The following is a 25,233-nucleotide window of genomic DNA, read 5'->3' as shown; positions in this document are numbered from 1 at the left end:
TCAGCCTGTCCAGGTGATTGTAAAAATACCACCATAAATGATAACCCCCCCCCCTTAGTTAGTTTCCCTCGGAATAAGAAGCAGAAGACAAAAAGACACTGAAAATTTGAACAACCACACACTCGCTTCCTTTATAATAAAAGTGATGTAGAAATGCCATCCAGTCTGCGTAATCATGCCTTTACTTTCCAGATACGGCCTTTGAGGTATTTCATCATTGGCCTTGGCGTTCATTTATACAGTAATGTTACACACTTGATCACACTGCACATATAGAGATCACACTGCTTATGAGAAAGAAAGTAGTTTTCATTGTATTCCGATAATTGCATATCATATCGAAAACTATTCGAAATGAAGATGTTAGATCCATACTTTGCGTTATTTAGAAACTTCTATGTTCTGTAAGCTTCTTTCTTTTTGGAAGCTTTAGGAAGTTGCGTTTGACGTCATGCCAGATATGGGTTATATTGAACCAATAACAAACAAAATTAGTTTAGTGCACCCCCAGTTTCAAGTTTTATTAGTGTTACATGACAAGACTGTTATCAATGGATCCATTGCTTCGCGCATGTTAGTAATGAACGTGGATACATTTTGTTGTTTATAAACGGCTGATGATGGTCATAAAGGACCGAAACATGTAGGGTGAAAATATTTTAATAAACGAAATTGATTTATCGACAATTTGAGTCTATCATTTATTTATCGCAAGTATAAATTAATAATTAATTCATGCTAATTTCATTAAGAGAGACATTGTGAATAATATGTATGGTTCTCACAACGGTTAGGGGCACGCTGTAGCGTAGTTGGTTGAGCATTATGTTAAAAGCCAAAAGATCGAGGGTTCGATAAGGTCATTGGATTTTTTTCGATTTACCTAATCCTTTCAGCCGCACTATGGCCCTCGGGTCAACTCAGCCTGTTAACAGAAATGAGTGCCAGGATAAAGGGCGGCCGGGGCGTAAGGCTGACAACCTTACCGCCATATTTGAGCCTACTATCCAGAAAATTTGGGAGCCTTGACGTCTCACAACCCTATGGGCCTTCACGGCCTGTTACAGGAATAGCTTTACGTATCTTTTTACCTCACATTGGTTACTATGGACATTACGTAAAATGTGAAGATATAACGGTGACTGAAGTTGAGGAAATCTTCTCGGGCTAACGGCCGTCTCCATTGGTTAAAAATTACCGTCGTTTCAGGGACCATCTCTGCCCCTTTCATGAGGGCTACTGTTATGTTGTTGTGACACCGTTTAGCATGGTGGATGGGTACAGTCGTGTCGTGTGTTGCGCGCGATGAACCGCATGTTGGGTAGAGAGGCAACGCTTCTGAACCTCGACCAGTACACTGGCGATTCTGGCGGCGGCTTTAGGTGATGTTCATCAGTCCTTCCAGACAAATGCCGGGATGGTACCTCAGATTAGACCACGGCCTCTTCCTTCCACATCCTTTCAGTTTATTATTCATTAAATCTCCATGTTAGATGCCAAGTAGTTTCATATACTAACGGCGGCATGACACAAACCACAGATAAGTGAAGAAGCAGCCTGTTAGAAGTCAGTAATCTTGAATACTATCGCCTGGAATTTCAGAAACCTAGGTTCTGCTGAAACTGATCTACATCTCACCTCTTGGAATTATTGAAATTTAGACTAATTAAATTTTCTTTCCTTGAAGCTTTAACGATATGCTTATCATAAATTTCATCCAAGCTCGGAAATCCATATACAAATCGTGAAGTCCGATAATTAGGATAAGGTAAAGGTAAAATCGGTAAGGCCGTCCATGTGCTTAACAAATTAAGCACTTTGCAATGAAGACGTACGGGGAGTGAATGTACACATCAGCTTATTCCTGACTTCGGCATTAGTTGGAGGTGAGCGGTCAGCTTCATGCCCCGGCCGTTGTACTCCCGGCGGAAGAGTTCCCTTTACGCATTGGATAGAAGGCTCGGTGGGCCCCAGAACCGGTCTCGACGACGTGGAGAGGAGCAAAATCTTGCTCAGTACCGGAACTCGAACTGCGAACCCTCGGAAATCCATCCCGTAGCCAGTCGCCATCCCATCTCGCCCGTAATTATGAACGACTGTGAATACTGTTTGTATCACTTACGTAATACTGTGTTTATTTTCAAAAATACTTGCATTAAATGGGTGTGTTCATCATATTAAGCGGTGATTTGAATTTCTATGAAGTGTGAATGGATATACTGCATCAGGTTTAATTCATAACATGATATCTGTGCATATATATTGTGTTCTGAACCGGTTCGGGCAGGTACTCATACGGGCAGACTTGTCAACATTCGCACGTCTCCTGCCGTACGGTGAGTTTCGAACATTACGCTAAGCCGAGCATGAAAGCGCCGGCGAACATTTTTTTAAGAAAACATATATGTAGGGTCTGTGTAAATATGGAATATATTTGTTTTGCATGAAATCCTAGGCTATAACAGATGAGTATAGTTGACCCACACCAGAATCAACGGTAACAGACTCTCAAACCTTCTCCTCGATAAGAACCTAGAGGAAATGTTCGAAGAACCTGCACAACATGACTGTGAACTAATAGCAGGCCTGAGCCTGCCTAATCCGAGGTGGAGAAAAGGAGAAAATTGTGAAGTTTCGAGGAATATGCCCTGATAGTGCCATTGTGTTTAAGGGAAAGCAATAGTTTGCGGTTTCGAGGGATATGCCCCGATAGTGTCATTGTGTTTAAGGGAAAGCAATTGTGAAGTTTCGAGGGATATGCGCCGATAGTGTCATTGTGTTTAAGGGAAAGCAGTTGTGAAGTTTCGAGGAATATGCCCTGATAGTGCCACTGTGTTTAGGGGAAAGCAGTAGTTCGCGGTTTCGAGGGATATGCGCCGATAGTGTCATTGTGTTTAAGGGAAAGCAATTGTGAAGTTTCGAGGGATATGCGCCGATAGTGTCATTGTGTTTAGGGAAAGCAGTCGTGAAGTTTCGAGGAATATGCCCTGATAGTGCCATTGTGTTTAAGGGAAAGCAGTAGTTTGCGGTTTCGAGGGATATGCGCCGATAGTGTCATTGTGTTTAAGGAAAAGCAATAGTTTGCGGTTTCGAGGGATATGCCCCGATAGTGTCATTGTGTTTAAGGGAAAGCAATTGTGAAGTTTCGAGGGATATGCGCCGATAGTGCCATTGTGTTTAAGTGAAAGCAAGTGTTCGGGGAAGTGTCTACCCCTACATACTTATCGTTACCTTTCAATCAGTGATAATACTGGTATCAGATGTCTCCTTTACTTACTTCCTTCCATGATATGGCGATTCATTTATCATTTCCGTCGGAAGCTCCGTTGCAAGACATCTTCCAGTGAAAGAATTCTCACGCCCGATTAGCTCTGAGAAACACAAAGAGACGAAATATATAATCGTCCGCCCAAGCATAGTTTTAGCTAAACCATTGTGTTGTTTTCATGATTGATGTTGGAAGAGTTTAATAGCAATTTATATTGTGGCTTCTGCAATACAAGAAGACGGAGGGGCGGGTCGAGGTCATCTTCACTCCCGAAGCGGATTGTGACCTGAAGCCTGAAGGGTCGATAACTCGAAATTCCGTGAGAACAATATTATCCTTATCTTCTGTTACAGTCCATCCAGCCTGTCCCTGGGGTGTGCGGCAGACAATACTTGGTCGTCGCATTGTGAACGCTCAGCCCGATATCCGCGCCGAAGAAAACCTCTTTGTGTAAAACGATCTACGTATTCTATGTGAATTACGGGCTGTATCTTCTAGAGTAGATAAGCCTCCAAGACCTCTAGAGATGAGGAGAAAGAACTGCATAGTTTTATTGTCTCTGTTTGCATTATGTTAAAATGCCTTCAACATAACGACATTTGCTGAAACTTACGCACGAAAGACGGGTACCAATAGTACTACAAGCCTTTGTACTTTTTCCACTTAGTTTGCCATCTTTTATAACTGGCTACAATTTCAGCATTTTGTCATTTCTTGATATTACTCTTCTGCCTGTTTTTATTCTGAATAACATGTGTTCACGGGTTAGCGTAGTCGGTATAGCAACTAGCGACGGGCTGGACGACCGAGGGGTCGGGGTTAGAGTCCTGGTAGGGGTAGGAATTTTCTCTTCTACACGTCGTCCAGACCGGCTCTGGGGTCCACCCAACCTCCTAACCAGTTGGTACCGGGGGCTCTTTCCCCGAAAGTAAAGCAGCCGGGACGTGAAACTGGCCACTCACCTCCAACTAGTGCCGAGGTAAAGAAAATGTGGGTCTATACATTCACTCCCTCTACGCCTTCATGGCTTAGTGCTTAGTTACGCACAGGGACAACTTTACCATACTCGTACCTTTACCTTTATGTGTTCAGATGCATGCTAACAGTAAGAAATGGTATATCTTGTAAGATTTGAGTTTTTCACGGAGGTGACTATGAAGATAGCCGTCTTCTGGGATGTAGAGCCGTGTAGATATTGTTTTAACCGACGTTTCGGAGGAATGTATCGCCTCCATTTTCAGGGTAGAAGAAAAAAGAAAATCCGCTAGCGAGGAACCAGCGTGAGCACGTGCTGACAGACTAGTCAGCCAACTAATCTTCAGTATCTTCTCACGGTGTTCCTCGCTTGCGGATTTTCTTTTTTCTTCTACCCTGAAAATGGAGGTGATACGTTCTTCCGAAACGTCGGTTAAAACAATATCTACACGGCCCCACATCCCAGAAGACGGCTTTCTTAATTGTATATCTTCTTGATCTGAATCCTTATGCTGCCATGTAAGTTCATTTCTATTATATTCCTTAATTATTTTTATTGCTCATCCTAATATATGTGTGGGCCTTTTGCGATAATGACGTAAGTAGACGAAGGATCGCAAGGCAGTAAAATAATAAATTTGTGTCCAAAATTCCACCACCCGTCTTAAGTGGCTTGTTATACTGTTTGATTCCCTCAGCGACAATCTGCGCATTAGTGTTTCCAGAGTATGACTTACATCAGAGTCTGTCCCTGCCGTTACCTTTCTAATTTTGCTATTAAATATATTTATATATTCACATTATTCTTATTGTACCACTCATCTGTATTGATACAACCAAGTCACAGCGGTTTATGAAATAATTTTGTTCAATTGTGATTCGGTGTCAGCGAAACGCCCCATGGATTTCCTGAATTACGTGAATGAAAATACTTAATTCTTACAAATGTTGATTTCAGTTGAGGCTGCACTGAGATTACAATAGGCCACCCTTCACGTTACTGCCACGTAAACAGTTTACGTAAAGAATATTTATACGGTATAATCATAATTTGTGGAGATCCTTAGGACATTATTGCTCTGTATAATGGAACACAAATAAGAAACACGTTTATCTCTTTAAGATTTTTTTTTGCTCTCTCGAACTTGAATACTTTATTTACTTTCATTTACTTCTACTCTTATTTATTACAAAGGTAAAAATATGTAAAATTGTCCCTGCGCTTAACTGATTAAGCAGAACGCCATGAAGGCGTATGAGGGAGTGGATGTATAGATCCACATTTTCTTGACCTCGTCACTAGTTGGAGGTGAGTGGTCAGCTTCATGCCCCGGCACCTTTACCCCCGGGGAAGAACTTCCGGTACCCATTGGATGGGAGGCTGGGTGGACCAAAAGAGCCGATCTGGACGACATGGAGAGTGAAAATTCTTGACCCTACTGGGACTCGAACTCCGACCCCTCGGTCGTCCAGTCCGTAGCTAGTCGCTATACCGACTACGCTATCCCGGCTCCTCTAAACAATAATGACTTCTCATTTACTTTTCTTGGTTCTCTGTTTAATTAAAGTGAAGGAGTATTTCGTAAGTGTTATGCAGGAGCTGGTGACAAGAGTCTCACGTTGAATTTCATCGTGCTGCCAAGAGTAACACTATGAGATTTCTTCTAGACAGTCTTTATTTCATGTCTTTAGTTCAATTCTGATATTCAGCAGTTGCATAACGTTTGCCACGTGTTTCCATTGCCTTCTTAGATTTAAAGCTGATAGTATTACGTTAAATATGAATACGGCTCTGTGGGAACAAACCACCGAGCTGATAATCCAATTAACGTATTTTCATTCTTGTTTGTACAGCACACCCTCACTGGCCACTCCGGAAAGGTAATGGCTGCTAAGTTCCTGGGAGAACCGTCCAAAGTCGTCTCCGGCAGCCACGACCGTACGCTTAAAATTTGGGACCTGAGAAGTAAAGCATGTGAGTTAAGTTTCATTAATTTCCCTCATTTTTCTACTTATCTATGCCGCTCCTGTTGGGCTGTCTCGAGAATGAAGCCCGCGACAATATTCCGTTGTAGAGTAAATAGAGGTACTCTTCGGGATTTCTGTTCGGGGATATCCAGTTCGAATGTCGGTCACGATACCTTCTTCCAGGACCGAAGATATTCGAAGATTTTATAATTCGTTCCAGGTGAATGCTGAGACAGGAAATTTAGTAGCCCCTTGACCTCTGATTTAAATTCGTATGTGATTATGTTCCTACGTCAGTGAATACTGATCACCCCTGGAACTGCTGCAGCTCGTTCAGGAAGCTAAGCACCAATGGTAGAGCCAGTCTCATTGCACCGGTAGGAAGAAGTCACTGCTGTTTCCTAGGCGTACCTAAAGGCATGAAGCAAGAGATAAGGCCATCCTTTATGTTATCAGGAGACTGCGAAGTGCTGGATGAGTTGACAAGAAGTGCATAGGCTTGCGCGATTTTAGTACTGAAATTTCTTGGAAACCCTACAGTTAATAGACGAGGAAGTTTGAAGCTAAAAGTTGTTATGGAGAAGGAAGATGGATTGAACTAGCTGAAGATCTGTCGTGCTAATGGTTTTGCTGATAGGCTTAATTAGTTAGAACTTTTCGTTAATCATTTTGTGCAATATTATACTCGTTCTATCATTGTAAACATAAGGACAATTGCTATAATTTTGTAACTGTTTCTAAAAACACAGGTCTCACAGTTCCTTTGCGCAAGTAAAGTGTCAGTTGACTTGCCATCAGTATTATAATGTTCTGTAATATAACTACTTGTGATTTGATAAGTATGTTTCAATGCTTCGGATAAACCTGCTGCCTCCATCTTCAGGTTTATTTCCTCTGAAGAAGGAGATAAAAATTGTCTCCAGAATGTTGGTGCTTATCTGCTACACTGCATGGCGTTATGTCTCAGAACGACAGTATATTGAACGTGGAGGATCTAACTCCATGCAACTGAGCTCTTCTTGAGGAGCCACCTACATCCCAGAAGACTGCAACATATATTATTCGCCTTGAGAACCTAAAATCTGAATTTACCGTTATGTAGTCTAATGCTCTTATGTTATGCATAATTAATTTGTTAATTAATGAGGCTAATGCATAAAGAGGAAATTATGTCTGTCAGTCCGTCCGTCTGCATGTTTCAACTCAGAAATATACGTTAAACGTTTCGGGGCGTGTTTAATTTTGGTATTACACCGACTCGATATGATCCCTTTTTACACGAACCTCAAATCGAATTTTTTCCAACCTCCTAACCCTTTAAAAGGCAATGGTTACTATACGTATTTACTATGAGTGATGGTACACTATTTATATGGGGAAACAATTGAAATTAGTGTTTTATAAGCGTTTGTTAAAAAGTAAAGTAAAGTAAAGTAAAGCTATCCCTGTAACAGGCCGTGAAGGCCCATAGGGTTGTGAGACGTTGAGGGTCTCACATTATCTAGACAATCGGCTCACAGATGGCGGTAAGGTTGTCAGCCTTACGCCCCGGCCCCATTTTACTCCCCAGGAAAATTATTTAATTAATTCATTAAGAACGTAAATTATTTTAAAATAGTGTTTAATTTTATTTATATTACAGATATTGTTTGACGTAATGTATAATAGGTTGGTTATTCATTTTATAAAGACACAGTCATACGAAATACATGGGAGTTACTTTTTCTCTGAACGCTTGGACAGATATGAACTCGATCTCCAGGTAAGGGTGGAGATGCCAACGGGAATCAGCAAGAGAGAATCTTCACATGATGTGCGAGCTACATCTGATAATGCGTTACGCCATATTGTTTGTGGAAGGAGGATGTGGACAAGAAGAGATAATGCTTCAATGCAAAGTTTCAGACACTGTACGATCCCTGCAGATGACATAAAATGTCCCGTAACATTTCCTGTCACAGACGAAGTGTTGATGGCAAAGAAACAAAAAAAAAAAAACATCAAAAGGGTGGGGGATGCTTTAAAAACAGTTTTGGATAAAGGTTTGGGCCATTGTCGGTCACATCTATATTGTCCACTATATCTGTGAAGTTTATATCACTCTTAGTGTCCTAGAATGTAACGTACCGGTAACAATAGACGGTGTTGATTGACATTTGATTGATCATTGCAGTAGGCTTCGGTATACAGGACCCAGAGGTCAGTGGACAAAGCAGCCATCACTGTCAATAAACCATTTACTGAAATGACACACAAAAAATCGACGTTGAAGTAGATGGATGATTGTAGCTAGGCAAAATGTCTTAAAAGTTGGGCGAAGTGTGACTTTCAGGTCAGTTACACAGTTCTGCCCTTAGCTAGCATACATGTTGCCTGCAGGTTGTGTTGTTCGGTATATGACAAGGCCCAAGTTCCTGCTCTTCCTCACTTAAATAGATATTCGCCGTCCTTGTGTCTAGACACACAAACAGTCCTCTCTGTCCCATAAATAAGTCATTACACCCTGAAGAGAAGAGTCAACTTGGGGGAATTAGGCGTAGATAGAAGGATAATATTAAAATTGAGCTTAAAGAGATTGGATGTTACTGTTTGTACTGGCTCAGGATAGGGATCAATCGCGTGTACTTATGAAAACTGTAATAAACGGCCGGGTCGAATGAACAGAACAAAATGCAGAATAGGATAATATTAAAATTGATCTTAAAGAAATTGGATATTAGAGTACTGTTTGTACTGGCTCAGGATAGGGACCAATAGCGTACTCATATGAACACTGTAATAAACGGCCGGGTCGAGTGAACACAACAAAACTGTAGACAGCTAGCGTGTAGTTTGAAAGCTTTGTGTACTGTCAACGTGACATTGTTGCTGTAATTCAAGAGTGTGTTTTGGTAGCCGGTTATACCCTGTGAATGAATTTTGAGTCGGGTTAAGCGAAACCAGTACGTGAAGAACCCGCAAGCTCTCGCGAGGCGCTGTTCATCGCCGTATCACAGAACAATGGACACTGGACGTTCCGACGTTAACGCGGCTCCTTGCTGCCAAATTATAACATTTCCTCAGGCACGGGATTCCGAAACGAACGCGCTTTTCTTCATTATGTTTAGGAAAGAAATTCCATTCTTCTTGCAACTTAGCGTGTTTTTCAAGTAAGTTTATGATGTAGAAGGTTTCCCCGGTATATTTTGTACAGTTAAATAAAATGAGAACTTTCATCGTATGGGACTAGATGCTTGTCCATCCACGCAAGATCAACGGTATATGGAGCACGTATTGGAACGGAGACTGATTTTTGAGCTCAACCTTGTCATTTCCGGCCTACTGTGTAATACGGTCACACATAATGGAACTCTGTTAAGAGATGGGGACCGCCTCTGTGGTCTAGTGGTTAGAGTTCCTGGGTTCGATTCCCCACGCTACCAGATTTTATGAGAAGTAGTGGGTCTGGAACGGGGTCCACTCAGCCTCATGAGGATAATTGAGAAATTAACCGCATTAACGGCCTTGGGGATTCGTTGCGTTGACCACGCGACACCCTCTATCCGCAGAAATTGGCACTAACTTCGCCGACAAGAGGCGGTAGTTCGGTCGGTATAGTTCGCTTGCGGACTAAAACCGTGGAGTTTTTTTGTTAAGAGATGGGCCATAATATGAAACTAGAGCGGTACCTCTCGCTTAAAGCGAGGAAACCGCCATATTAGTCATTAAAATCGTAGCCGCCTAGAATTAGAGTCATATTTTAATCGTTTGTTTCAATTTTGATTTGGAGCTTGTAATTCTTTTATGGGGTATGGAGCAGGAAATCTGAGTACGAGACAATTTCTATCACCATAAGTCAGGTCCAGAGGGGTCCAGCCGGTTGGAGTAGATCCAGGGGTTGATGGCTTCCATGTGTGGAAATTGAGTACTTAGGATAAAATGACTTTCGCTAGTTTTAAGCAATAGAGATGCACACATTTCATATAAGGGCGAGGAACTCAGTTTTAATCCAGCCAGTTGGAAATGAGAGACTTGTGTAAGCGTCGGACGCCACTTCTTGGAGAGCTGATGCGTCGCTGGTACAAGTGACCTCGTGAGGCTTTTTGTTTCAACTTCCCAAATTAAAGGACTTGTTCGACCACTCCGGGAAATTCTTTATAATTAATAATACCCGTCTGTTGGTTAAATGACGCGAACTAGAAACTGCTCAACATCACACCATTACGCCTCATCACTTCTGCGACTTAAGTAATTCGTGTTGAAAGTGTATAAACTGGTGACGTATAATAAATACACTTTATTATCAAAATGAATCATTGTGACTTGTATGGTGCATGGCCGGTGTGTTTCCCCGTTAATACGACCTTCGAGACAGAGTCAAATCACTACCAGCTGAGTTACCTAACCTAGTAAATCCCATAATCATAATAATCTACACTGAAATATTACTCCATCCTCAACGCCGCCCAGGCAGGAGATCGGGTTGACTTGGCCGGTTGTAATACGTCATTTCCTATGGTCCTTCCATAGCTCAGGCGGTCAGTCGTCGGCTTCCCTTCGCGGCACCCTGGATTCAATGCAAGGTCAGTTCATGTGGGATTTGTGGTGGACAGAGTGGCACTGGGGCAGGTTCCCCCGACTGCTTCAGTTTCCCCTGCCAAGTTTTATTCCACAGACTATGCCACTTCATCATCTGTCATCCTTGGCTGAAATAGTGGCCAACGTACCAAATGGTCTCAGTCTCACCCCACCACAAGTAATTAAAATGAACATTAATAAGATGCTGCTAAGTTATTTTAACTGGCCAGCTTAGTCGATCTGCACTAGAATCAAACTGAGAGGGACTTCTCAACCTGCTGGAATTTACCGTGATAATTGTTAAATATAGTACCTACTTTTAATGGAGCGTCTTAAAGACACACCATTTGAGATCACACAAACCCGTTAAAAAATAAACACATATGTCACCACCATCTCTGGGGTAGAAGAGAACCAAGAAATCAGCAAGAAACAACAAACAAGCAGCAATCAGGGCTTGCTGCCTGCTTCATGCCGGTTTCTTGCTTGCCTAATTATAGGACCATAAAGATGGATTCGACATATTCCTCCGAAACGTCGGTTGATTTTCAATAGACAACACGTCATGATATCCCAGAAGATACAATTGTAAACAGGTAGGAATGAAACCTCAAAATTAAACCTTCGAAATACTATATGATTTTCAAGCCACATATTTTATTTTAGCAGTCTGAGTGAAATGTTTCATAATATTACTTAAGCCAATGGAAGAATACTGTATTATTAAGTACCATTATGAGTTATTTATGCTGTTAGATAAAAATTAAATCTAATAAAACTTAACTGTCACCTCATGACGCTAGGGCTGTTTCTTGGCACTACAGCCACAGTGTGCCTAGGCCTACCTCCATGAACTTCTCCGTTCACTTCGGTTTTTCTAGATATTACACATTCGGTAGGACTCCTTGGGTGGGTGATCAGCTCGTCGCAAAGCCTCTACCTGTACACAAACACAGAAAAACGCACACACAAACTAAACATCCATGCCCTGAGTGGGATTCGAACCCACGATCCCGGTTTCCAAGCGAGCGAAGACAGTAGGAGTGGATTTAATATTGCATATATTATTGTGTTATGTAATTGGAAGATTTATAACATGGAGTTTATATTTTTAACTAATTTATTACAATACTAAAAGTCACGTTCGTTGAAACTCTGGAACCGGAAGCCAAGACTTTGTGTCTACTACATTTCATGGAGTTGCCGTACGCTTGCTCGCTGTCAGATGTTCATCTTTTCCCCGCACGATTCAATTTTCGCTTCCCTTTCATCCTGTGGATGGAGTTTTGTTTGACTCTTTCATCGTATGTGTTCAGCATGTAAATATTTTTTTTTTGTATCCTCATCTCCGTATTCTGTCAAATCGTGAACAATCTTTGACCGACCTTTGTAACGTTACATCCGCTGTCTGTGTTTTTGCTGAATCAGTCTTAACGTCAGTATTCCACCACAACAAAATAACATGTAAAGAGCCTTCATATTATAAAACTGTATTCTTGTTTTCTTTCACTTGTTCTGCAATTCTCGTTTTCTTAAAATAGCGCCATATATATTCTAGAAATTTTAAGTGTTTCTCAAACAAGCCACCTTATTCTTTAGAAGTTACGCTACCGTCAAGGTATTGTAGTTTATATAGAGATGAGTTCATGTGACGCTTTCTGATCTCGATGGAAATGTGCCCCTAAAATATCTAGATGGAATTCCAAAACTGAATGAAGCACATGCTGTTAATAAATCAATAATTTTATTTTTCAGAGTAAAAAGGTAATATAAAGCTATCCCTGTAACAGGCCGTGGAGGCCCATACGGTTGTGAGACGTCGAGCCTCCCACATTTTCTATAGATAGTGGGCTCACAGATGGCGGTAAGATTGTCAGCCTTACGCGCCGGCCGCACTTTACTCCCCAGGAAGATTCCTGGTACTCATTTCTGTTAGAGGCTGAGTCAACCCCAGGGCCACAGTGCGGCTGGAACGATTAGGTAAATTAAAAAAAAAAAATCCACCTCATCTGGACTCGAACCCGCTACCTTCCGGCTTGTAGCGTAGTGCCTCAATAGTGGAAACTTTTTTTTTTAATTTGTTGCGTGCGCTTTAATTCACATTAACATTATTCTTATTGTAAAACCGATATAGTTGAACAGTCATTTATATTTAGGCGCTGAACTGACCGCGTGTTGAGATTCCTATGTATATAATGACATGAAGGCCTCCACTGTATTTAGGTTTATTTAGTTTGATGACATTTGACAGCTCTACTTTCTGTAAATCACTTAACATAACTCCATTATAAGTTGAAATCGTTTCGTAAAGCGTTCTCCGTTTCTCGCTTTCTGGTGTGGTTGCTAGGTTATAGTAACCGGTTTTATTGTGCAAAAACAAAGTGTCTACAGCTGTTTCGTTGCTTGGCGATTGTTAAATTCATAAAGCAAGCATTATTCAGAGCTGCGGCAGTAAATGATATCAGATTGGTCAGTGACTAGTTACGTATGCGTATATAAGTTATATACAGTTCTGTACCCATATACACACTCTTTCCATATATATATATACACACACACACATAATGTGTGTGTGTTTGCATGTGTGTGTGTGAGCTTGTCATAATAAAGAAACAGTTGAATTATTTGATTGTAGTTTGTTTCAAGTACTCTCGGACCAAGAATAGGAACTTCGGGCAGTGTAATATTATAATTTCTGAAGTTGATGGAGATCTGAAGCTTCTTGTAATGTAGCAGTCTTTCGTTTATTCTTTTGGGCGTTTTTCAAGAATCCAACTGGGTGAAGACGCATAAGTAAGGGATATTTTGAAGAATAAAATTACTTATCGCACAAACTTAAGTCGTGTTGATATGGGTAGGGAACCTGTATATCACAATGGCTTCTTTATGTTTGGAAGAGACTCATAATTCGATAAATATTGTCACGTGTGTGAATGACTGTCGACGAGATTTTGGTTTGGGGAGTGGATTTATTGACCATTTTCATGCACGACTCATGACTACACTTAATTATAGCGCCATCGCTGGTTTCCATAATTTACCAATCACTACAGCACACACGAAGTCTTTTTAGTCTACTGTGTCTTCACGAGTCGTTCCCTGGTAACGTATTATAACAGTTGGGTCTTCTTCAATTGCACCGACCAAATCTTCTCTTCACAGACTCCCTTACTATTCCCTCACAACTGACTAACTACTAAACTTGTCTCGGTAAAAACATCTCGGCACGGACTGCATGGAACACACCGTTCATTGTTATGCTTCGTTCTCGTGAGAACGTGTTTGCGAAGGCGTTATCCAGTAACGGCTGCATATACTTATTAGGAATCTGTTGCTTAGCAGCGAATGTTGTTTCGTTGGTTGTTTCGAGGTCGTTACCCAGTAACGGCTGGTTTAATAAATTATTATTATTATTATTATTATTGACAAGTGGCGTGAATGCTAATATTTTCAAGGTATAAAAATATAACCTCTGTCGCTTTTTGGACATCCAGAGCCCCGTCATGTATGGCAGAAGGCTTCTAACAGTACTCCACAGCTCCTTAGCCGGGGCATCCCTTGTACCCAGCATGTTGCCCAGTACTAATACGTCAATTTTGTATTCAAGAATTCCTCTGCTTGAATCTCAAAATAGGACAAGAGTTGTTCTATTTTGAGATGTTTGTGGTTGGATCAGTGCTCCCAGACGGATGCCAACATTTTCCTTAAAATCTGCCGGAACCCTTTACTTCCCATTATTCACAGTTCACCGTTCATAATCATCCTCGTATTTCATTCAAGGTCAAAGAACTTCTGCAGATGTTAATGCGGTGTTGTTAAATTACGTAGCAATCACTTCACCTCGACAGTTCCTTCATTATAACCACCGTAATCACAAACTTGTACCATTCCTCCACGGTACATCTTCGGTACGGTGATTCGCACATATGCTCCATATTTGAAAGGTATTCAGTTCAAATCTCGGTCAGGCGACCAACTTTCTTGACTTTTCCCATAGTTTTCCTCAGTCCAAAGCTCGTAATATATCTCAAGACTTTTCATTTTTTCGTCATTACCTTCTCCTCGTAGGGTAATTATTGTTTTCGCCTTCGCATCTAACGCGTGTTGTTTTCTGAATCTCATGTAGCGTCATTATATAACCGACAGTAATAATAATTACCTCCGTGTTGTTTAAATTCAATAGGCTACATTTTACTTGACTGTACTTCCATTTTTGTTTCAGACAACGTAACGTAGTCTCAGCACAAATCGACCCAATGCATTTGGCCTCTGAAGCTCATTCAGCGTCGTTATATAACCAACTGTAATGATAATGATTAGCTCTGAATAGCTTTAATCATGGAGAATACATTTTCTATGCGCGTTAATCAATCTCTGCTTTATAATTAAATCTAAGGAAACCTAAATGTGAAACCCGATCGAACGTCTTGGTCATCTCCACCTCATCATAAACTATCACAAGAAACTGTTTTTGTGTGTTTTCATTTGGAACTCAGAGTTACTCGTGAACACAGAATAATCTCCCTTTTCCTTTTTTGACATGCATAGAATCAGACCCTTCCAATTTTCTGTGTTTATTACATCACAATTACATGTATAGCTAAATGCATCCACAGCGCCTGTGAATGTTTGGGCATTACTTAAATAAAACAGCAAACACGTGTTAATGTAATAGAACCTGTGAAGTGAAAGAGGACCACGCTCCAAGCGGAAGCAGTTTATTTCACGTGCCTACTTTAAGGTCTTGGTGCTGTGATGGGCAGTTAAATTAAAATACCTTCCCTCACAGTGGTGGTTCCTTAATAGCAATTTTCTTGTAAGAATTACGATCCAAAGAGTCTTTCTATTTTAATCAGTGAAGTTGTACGGCGTATAAAAGAGAAACAGATGTTAATGAATACACGGTAGTTGAGGTTATACTGGAATGGAATTTGTTAAGCTTCAGCAAGTGTTCCGAAGCGATAACTCATGATTTCTGTTACGTGCGTATATAGTGATTTCTTTGTTTATTTTTTATTTAATGATGCTGTCAGTAGTTACGTCCATGTTTCGATGGATGATTGGACCAGTAGTCAGTGATGAATTTTGAAGGATGTGGAAGAAAGCGGTTGAGACCTAATTTGAGATGCTGTCCCGTCATCTACCTGGGCGGATTGAGGACAGGTAGATTTTAACGCGGGACGCCTCGAATACGGAACAGAGATGCCGCACACTGGACCACGACGATCAGTCAGATGTGGCAATAACTGTGATGATGGCACAAAAATATACGTTGGTGATAAAGCAGAGATGGCGAACCATTTGCACCGCTGCCAAATTTTGCACGACTTGAGGCTCATGGTAATTAAATATTTCACTGAGCCTTAACTCTCCTTCATAAGGTACGTTTTTGTTGTTTATGTGTCCATCCCGAATACCTGAAAGCATGGTTACGCACAGAAAGATAACTGCAATAAAATACAGCGTTGTATTATTTGGTGGATTATTGTGAATTGTGAAGTTGAGGAATAGAATTGTTTGTGTTGGCTACATTGAAAGAACTTTAGTTGGCGGCACTGATTGTTCTCCCGTTTCTTTACATTCTGTAGTGCTCGTGTCAGTGCATTAGTGATTGTGTTGAGTGTCAGTCCGTGTGAAAGAATCTAAAATGGGAGACTTATCCGATTTTGAAAGAGGATAGATCGTTGATGCGCCTTTAGCTGGAGCACCTCTGATAAAAACTGACACATTATTCAAGTGTTTCGAGGGCGACAGTTTCTGAGGTTATATCGGCAAAACAAATCCTTGGAAGACAACGTCGGCGAAGAGAAACAGTGGACGAAAATTAGCATTGACAGGAGAGATCGTAGTACAGTGAGGATTGTTTCGAAAGTAAGAGACCATTAAATCTGGACATGAGATAACTGGAGAAGCGCGCGTGTTATGGTCAGATGAGTCCTCCTTCACCCTGTTTCCTTCATCAGGAAGAGTTCACGTTTGGAGAACACCCAAGGAAGCCTACAACCCGGAATACCTGATTCCAACAATGAAACACGGGTTGAGTTTCTGTGATGGTTTGGGCAGCAACATCGTGGTACAGTATTCTGCTGGTCCCATTGTTACCCTTCGTGGCCGAATTACTGCAAGGAAGTACGTGGACAGTTTGGGTAATCAGGTGCACCCCATAATCCAGACGTTATTTTCGAACATCCCTGCAGTTTTCCAACACGACAGTGCCCCCATTCACACAATTGAAAGTATTCAGTCATGGTTTGAACATCATTCAACCACTGTGATCAGTTTTGGAGACTAGAGCAAGGAACAGATTCCCACCTCAAACACCTCTAAAGCAACTTTAAGATCTTCTTCAAGAAGAATGGTATCAAATTCCGCTACAGGCTGTTCAAAACTTGTACGAGTTCATTTCAAGGGTACTGCAGCTGTACTGAAAGCGAAAGGTGGTCCAGCATCATATTAATAAAGAAATATGTACAGTACATCTGGTAGTTACTATAGGATTCTGACGATGGTGTATAACACACAGAGATATTGGGTTTTCGGAAACCAAATATCTCTGTGAGTACATCTGGTGTTCCCATTATTTTGTTCAAGCCATGTATATAATCAAATTTAAGAAGCTATCTCTGAAATGAAACGTGTGCAGTTTGTGTCGCTGTCAAAACGACCTACAAGCTAAGACTTTAAGAACTGCTGAACAAATGTGCAGCAGCACATATCCCATTTCGCTCACACGGTGGTACTGGAGCAACTAGGATAGCTTGTTCACTTATTATTAAGTAACTTTTGATATAAATCTGGTACTGGCAATTAAAATGTTCGCCATTCGTTGTATGGTTGAAGGATATGAAAGGAAATATGTCATGAGTTTTATTTTTTCCAGAACATTTCATTCCTCTGACTCGATTGCGAAGCTATATAATGTAGCTCTGTTTAACTTCGCAGTTCTTGCCCTCGTTCCTGGTGCTGTTGTCTTAATAGGACATAATATCATATACAGTAAATCTGTTTCTACCTTCATACCGAATAGCGTTCTCCATTTGTTGCGGATGGAAGAACACGTTCAGAATTCTCACGTTTAAAGCGAGTTTTTGGGTGAAAAGGGAGGTTGGCACTCGAAATCAATCTCTTCTTTTTCCTTGGACATTGCTGGATGCGTATATCACTGTAGGAAATCTACCTTATTCCTCTCCGCGCGAATTCTTGAATTGGACAGTACTTTTGTACTCTTGTAGACCTGTTACATTCTCAATAAAATTTCAGATTTCCGCTTCAGAAATTCCACGACACTTTCAGATTCCTGACATGATTCAGTGGGCTAGCGGAATGTAACACATCTTATCCTCAAGCTCATTGAAATTAAGCCGGATCTCCTGTATGCAGTATAAGGATTGGTTCGGTATGATTCTCCATTCTCCATTACAGTAACCTGGATCACTCATTAATACGTATCTGTGTTATAAGACTTTTCATCAACACGGCTGAAATTGTAAAGCTATAAACTTTATTCTTAGTTGTAATACGGTTCCTTGAAAATGAATTATCGCATACGATACTTGTCGTTTAATCTCTGTATGTTGAGTCTACTACTGATCTGTGGGCGTTAGAGTCCATCTGAGCCTCTGTTTTAGAGTTTCTTAATCATATAGACAGTAGATAGGACTCTGATATGTTGGGTTTTTGGACTTTATCCATCGTCCTGGTTTTTAAGATAAATAAAAACACGACGTTTCGGTAACCGGATCTGTTTCCGTCCTCAGGTGAAGGAAAACACCTATTCAGTTGGGTCCCTTACAAAGAGCTAGCCTCAATCCTATAGTAACTACTAGTAGATAGGACTACTTGGGCGGGGGATCAGCCCGTCGCAAGGCCGCTACCTACACAGAATAAACGCAAACATCCATGCTTCGAGTGGAATTCGAACGCATGATCCAAGTGTTTGAGCGGGACAAGACAATTAGTGTCTTAGACCGCGCGGCCACGTGATCGGCATATGTTGTGTCTACCTGTATGAATTTCAGCGAGGCCCCCCCCCCCACGAATGAAGATGTACGTAGATTCAAGAGTCATGAAACGTTTTGGCCTCAAAGAATTTAATTTCTAAATAGTTATTATGATTATTATTTCCTCCCTGTTAAACTGTTATGTTCTTATTCTTATCGACGTTCCTGTCATCTCTACTTACTATTTTCTAGGTTAAGTTTGATTGTATCATATTTGTATTATTCCCACGATAATTTGTGTAATAAAAACCTATCCCTGCAACAGCCCGTTGAGGCCCATAGGGTTGTGATACGCCGAGGCTCCAAAATTTTTTGTAGACAGTCGGTTCACAGATGGCGGTAAGGTTGTCAGCCTTACGCGCCGGCCGCCCTTTACCCCCAAGAATATTCCTGGTACTCATTTCTGTTATAGGCTGAGTCGACCCCAGGGCCATAGTGCGGTTGGAAGGATTAGGTAAACTGAAAAAAATCCGCCTCATCGGTACTCGAACCCACGACCTTCGAGCTTGTAGCATATTGCCTCTACCAGCTACGCTACAACGTGCCCCCAATTTATGTAATGCTAATATGAATTTTTTTTTATGTTTTAACCGAACCTTTTTCCATTCTCTCCAGCTTGGAATTCAAATGGAGTGCACTCGATACCTAACCCCGTCTTTGAACTCATTTATATGATTGCAGTACTGTTGTAGCTTTGAAGTGTGCCGTTGAAACACAAGAGAAAATATTCGGAAGAAGAGAAGAGGGTGAGACATGAAAGCCATTAATAACCACTGACATGAGATAAACGTGAAGTTGTGAAAGTCGATTTACTGCTTTTGAATACACCAACTAAACTAATATCTTATAATGTAATGCAGATAGTTACTATCGTAAATTACGTGACTTTGGACTCGGAGAACGTTGTGGTGGTTCGGCCTGCTTCACGTAACATAATATTTGCTATTATACTGACACATTGCGTCACATTTCCTTATGGCAGCCATTTTGATCAAATCGAGAATCTTTTGGAATTTGAATCTCTTGCTCTAAGACAAATTGGACCATGAAGAAAGCAGTCTTCTGGGATTTGGCACCGTGTATATGTGGTGTTAACCGACGTTTCGGAGGAACGTATCGCCTCCATCTTCAGGGTAGAAGAAAAAANTTCCTCCGAAACGTCGGTTAACACCACATATACACGGTGCCAAATCCCAGAAGACTGCTTTCTTCATAGTCACCGCCGTGAAAGCCTCAAATCTTACAAATTGGACCATATCGGTCACTGTACATACAGTAGGGTATGAGATTTGGAATTTGAAACTTAGGAGTCTCTACAGAAGTAGTTCATTGAAACAGCAAAATCATTAGCATCGTATTAAGTGAAAGCGAGATACTTCAGTGTGAAATTTCCGAATAATTTGTGTTTCAAATTAAATTTTCGAGCTGCTATGAAGCTTAGTTTTGTACAATTCATGGAAAGCATGCGTAGTTCGAAGGTCTAAGTATCGTATCCCTTGGTCCGAATCCAATTTCCGTCAAGTTCACTAGTATTAAAATTAATCGCGAATTGGAATTTGTAATCGACTATCCTTTCTGTTGGAGTTATTGTTCGTAATCTTCTTTACACGTCTTGTCATGCTGTGAGTGAAATTCCTTTTCCAGGAAATTCCCTGAGTATAAGAAATTGGCAGCACGTCCTTATTCTTATAAAGTGCAACCAATTAACGAACGCCATAGTACTGGACTTTCTTAGCCCTTTCAGTTATTATCTGCCTTAAAATTTCATGTTTTTTTTTTAAATGAAGACTGAAGGATTGTCACCCTGTTCACAAAGTCCCCCGTTAGTACCTGCTGTGAACCGCTTCGACCCAGTACTCCCCACTCTCAATCTCTTCCTTCCAAATAGCCTCTTCCACATAGGTTCTCCAGCCAAATTTTTCTATGCATTTCTCATTTCCTTCTTTCCTAGGAAATTGAGTTGCTTTCAGTCGTGGAACATGTAATTCTATATCGGCATTAATCAAAAGCTGTAATTTTAAATCAACTTTGCTATTGTGAATAATTCAGAACATCACATAACAACGTAGATCTCATTTATTTAAATAAACCGACATTATTTACGGCGTGAATAGAAATTCATGTCGTGACTTATATCTGAATGACCCGCACATCATTCAAAGTTAAATTAAGTTCTTTAATTGTTAGGTGTATATCATAAAGTGAGACAAAAATTACTGTCGGTTACCAGTTTATATCGCGTGTTAATTAGAGTTCTATTGGCAGAATGACGAGTGTTTAATTCGGGGGTGATTGATATGAAGTCATTGTCCCTGCAGGATGTGCAGTTAGCCCGTAATATTAAATCTTTAATGTGATTGCACCATTTGAACACAATTGCAATACTGTGACTCGTAATGCTGCATAGGCAGTAAATTGTTTCTTAATCCTCTGTATTTAGATTGTGAATTTTAATCCCACATTTATATAACACAAAGTGATGTAATATATTTTAAGAAGTGTGAAGGCGTGTTTCAGATTATACAGAATTAAGAATTAAGATCTACAAAGGCAAATAGATATTTATTTGAGACGGTTACAGTACGGAAGGTAGAACGGTAAAAGCAGACGGTCTTGTCGCTTGCAGATTTCTTATACTTCTTCTACCCTGAAGATGGAGGCGATACGTTCCTCCGAAACGTCGGTTAACACCACTTATACACTGTGCCAAATCCAAGAAGACTGCTTTCTTCATAGTCACCGCCGTGAAAGCCTCAAATCTTACATTTAGTGGTCTGTTCACAATGAATTCAAGGTACCATATAGTGCAGCTACTTAGCCCAACAACGCCAAAACACAGACGATTACCAAAGGACATGTCGCGAGATACAGTTGAACGGACGCTACAAAAGAACTACACATACAATTTACTTTTATGAATGACTGCTTTTACACTTCATCGTCACCCTATATTAATTCATTTTTAAGTGTCAATATTGTTATAAACATAGACATGTGAACAAGTTTTGAATAATCTGTGTGAAACTCATATAAAGTTTCGTTTTACTTCCTCATGTAGTGGTATTATGATCGTGTACATGAATTTAATAATGAAGAGAAATAATTCTCTATAAAACATAGAAATTATGTGTGATGTCACAAATGAGTATTTTTCGTTTTTAAGTAAGTGAGAATAATCCAATATTTGTTTCTGCCAATGCAATTTTTATGAGCCGCTTAAGAAATTAATGGGTAGCCTTGATAGCGCAGTCGGTATAGCTACTGGCTACAGGCTGAACGACTGAGGGGTCGGAGTTCGAGTCCCGTTAGGGTTAAGAATTTTCTCCACGTCGTCCATAGTGGCTGCTGGGGCTCTTTCCCCGGGGACAAGACGACCGAGGCGTGAAGCTGACCACTCACCTCCAGCTAGTGCCAAGGTCAAGAAAATGTAGATTTATACATGTACTCCCACATACTCCTTCGTGGCGTATTGCTTAATTAGTTAAGCACAGGGACAACTTTACCTATTTTACCTTGAGAAATTATTGTACAAAGATGTGTTGTAGAAAACGGCTCGTATTCCATTACTTCGTTACAGTTTTCTTAAGAAAAATCCTGGCAAAGAATGAAGGTTTCAGGACAGTGCATTTTAAGAAAACTGCAGGCGAAGAACGGCTGCTTTCGCAAGTTTTCCATGTTCAGCTTGTAGTCCTCTCGTTACTGCTGACTCGTGTCCTTCTGTTCCCATGTTGTATCCAAAGCTTTGAAATGCTATGTATAATTTAAATGAATAGTAATTTACCAAAGTACTTCTAAGTAACTTAAAGAGCCGGGATCACTCAATCAGTATATATTTTGCCTAAGCTGCATGCCAGATGATTTACGTGTATTCGGTTCCAGGCAGTGGCAAATATTTTCCCTGTCGCTGCGTCCAGACTGACTCCAGAGCCCACATAAGCTACAGTGTAATTTGTACCGGAGCTCTTTCGTCGGGGTTAATGCGACCGAAGCATGAAACTGACCGCTCAGGTTAGGAATGCGTAGAACTGTACGTCCACTCCCCCTTAAGTGTTCATGGCGTAAGGGGACGAAGTTTCCTTTACCTTTACTTGAAAGTTTCTGTACTTACACTTTCCATATGTTCATTAGGTTATATGCAGTTTTATGCGGTCCGCCACTGACGAGAATTTCGTGAAGGTCCCGCTTCTTGTACGACCATATTGCGCATTCAGAATTTAATTGGAAGCATTTGCAAACAGTTGGGTGCTGGCTTAAGGGCAGTATGGCTGTAAGTACACAGAATATAACGCGTGGAGGAGATAAGGGTACACCAAAGCCGTGTTCACTGGCCATGAAACTAAGTTGCTTGCTGTCTAGTCAAGATAACCAGATGGAACCACTCGTTGAAACTAATTGAATTAATGTTGAAGTGTGGAAGCAATGAAAAACAACGAAAGTTCTTAAGGCAGAAGGAAGAAGTGAACATTTTATAAATTATTACATAATATAAATGCAGGTCTAACAATAGCAAATCAAAATTATGTGCAAGGAAAAATTAAGTGCAAGTTAAAAACAAGAAATTTTGCCACATTTACGTTCAGAAGTCTTCATGTACCCGCCTGAATAACCCAATAACTAAGCAACTGAGTAACCAACAAAGAAATCAAGTCTACTAATTAACTCTATAGTTCAGTAGCCTCCTTGAGCAACTAATAGCCCCTCTGTTAGTCAAGAGATTTCGCTTCTGTTACAGAATCTCGAAAGTCGTTATCCTGTTCACAAAAGCTGGACTGGCCCCTGTCCTGAACCGGGTGAACGCGATACGCGTTGACCCGCCCAGCTTCTCTGAGATATAGTCCAGTGTCAGCCTACCACCTGCACATAGATTCCGAAGTGGTATATTGTTTTCATACTAACGTTTTATGTGCATTTATCATCTCCGCCTTTGGAAAATGCACTTTATGTCAACGATATACAAAATCAGAAATCCAAATAAATAAATATCCAACATCAGTCTTTAAGTGCGGAATAAAACAGTTATCAAGTTCTAGGGGAACGTTTAAAGTGGCGGTCGTCGCATATGCAAAGATAGCGCAGTCGGTATAGCGACTTGCTGCGGGCTGGACGTCCGAGGGGTCGGAGTTCGAGTCCCGTTAGGATCAAGAATGTTCTCTTCTCCACGTTGTACAGGCCGGCTCTCGGGTCCACCCAACCTCCTATCCAGTGGTACCGGGGGTAAAGCGGCCGGGGCGTGAAGCTGATCACTCAACTACAACTAGTGCCGAGGTCAAGAGAAATGTGATTCTATACATCCACTCCCCCATACACCTTCATGGCGTAGTGCTTAATTAATTAAGCACAGGGACAGTTTTACCTTTTTACCTTAATTGATTCTGAGGGGATCGTAGTTTATTTAACAACACTGTATCAACTGTAGATATTGTTTGTCTGTTGGGCTATGGGGCGATGGTTGCACTCTGTGAAATTGAAAGAATTGCGGAGGAAGCTGTCGTCTCCGGTTTCAAGATATTAGCCGAGTATTAGCCTGGGGGGGGGGCAGTGGAAGACTACTCAAGACCTGTGTTAGGACAGTCGTTATCACATCCGTGTAGATAGGCCCCTGCCTCCCGATTACACGCCAGAAACCTAAACCAACTTGCTTGTGTACTGTTCAACCAATGATCACACAGTTTTACCGTGTACACAACAAAAAAGACAAATTCTGATAATTGAGATATTAAGATAACTACGCAATTGACACGCTTATTTCATATTTCGTTCCAGACCTTTCCATCAGAATCGGTTTGCCTTAAGGCAAGTTTCTTTTTAGCCTACTTCTTTCTTAAGGAAGTAAAGACGTTTTATGGTATCGCCATTCTATCTCTGTGTATGTTCCGTATTCCGTATTGAGGGGGTGGGCTTCCCCATGCACTTAGACCGGTTACTGGTCCATTGTGCGTCCCCCTTTAATTTCTACTGTCTCCATACCCTACCGGTACTCGTGCTTACTATCAGCCCCTTTCTGTCAGCGAGGTTCCAACCTCTTACTGGCAGTGGTATCTAATAGTTAGTCCCTTTCTCTCAGGGAGGTCCCCCCTCCTCTGGCAGTGGTTCCTAGTCCCTTTCTGCCATCAAGGTTTCTACCATCTACTTGGCAGTGGTATCTAATACTTTAGTCCCTTTCTGTCAGAGAGGTCCCCCCTCCTCTGGCAGTGGTACCTGATACTTCCCCCCATCTACCGGAAGAATTGGAAACTAGTTGGTCGGGAAACTTGGCCTAATTTTGCTCAGAGGTCTCCTAGAGACATGAGGTTCTTTTACGTGCCATAAATCTACGACACGGGACCCACGGCTTAAAGTCCCTCCCGGAGGACTTGTTCCCTGAATTTTTCCGCCCTTAAAATTTCCACGACCTCCGCCGGGTTTTTGAACCCGCGTACCTTGAGTCATGAGGTGGGAACGTCACCCCTAGACTACGGAGGCCGC

The 25,233-nt window shown here is 41.1% G+C and overlaps 1 protein-coding gene across 1 annotated transcript in view; it reads left to right on the top strand.

Annotated features, from left to right (window-relative positions):
- Positions 1-25,233, top strand: part of LOC111861385 (autophagy-related protein 16-1) — a 616,691-nt gene that overhangs the window by 555,277 nt on the left and 36,181 nt on the right. Inside the window, exon 8 of the mRNA XM_023845910.2 lies at positions 6,098-6,218. Within this exon, the coding sequence (XP_023701678.1) occupies positions 6,098-6,218 (121 nt within the window). The remainder of the gene's footprint in view (positions 1-6,097; positions 6,219-25,233) is intronic.

Source organism: Cryptotermes secundus, unplaced genomic scaffold, assembly GCF_002891405.2.
Source record: "Cryptotermes secundus unplaced genomic scaffold, Csec_1.0 scaffold16, whole genome shotgun sequence".
Taxonomy (NCBI): Eukaryota; Metazoa; Arthropoda; class Insecta; order Blattodea; family Kalotermitidae; genus Cryptotermes; species Cryptotermes secundus.
The sequence above is the reverse complement of the archived record's forward strand: the minus strand, read 5'-3'. Positions and strand labels throughout refer to the sequence as shown.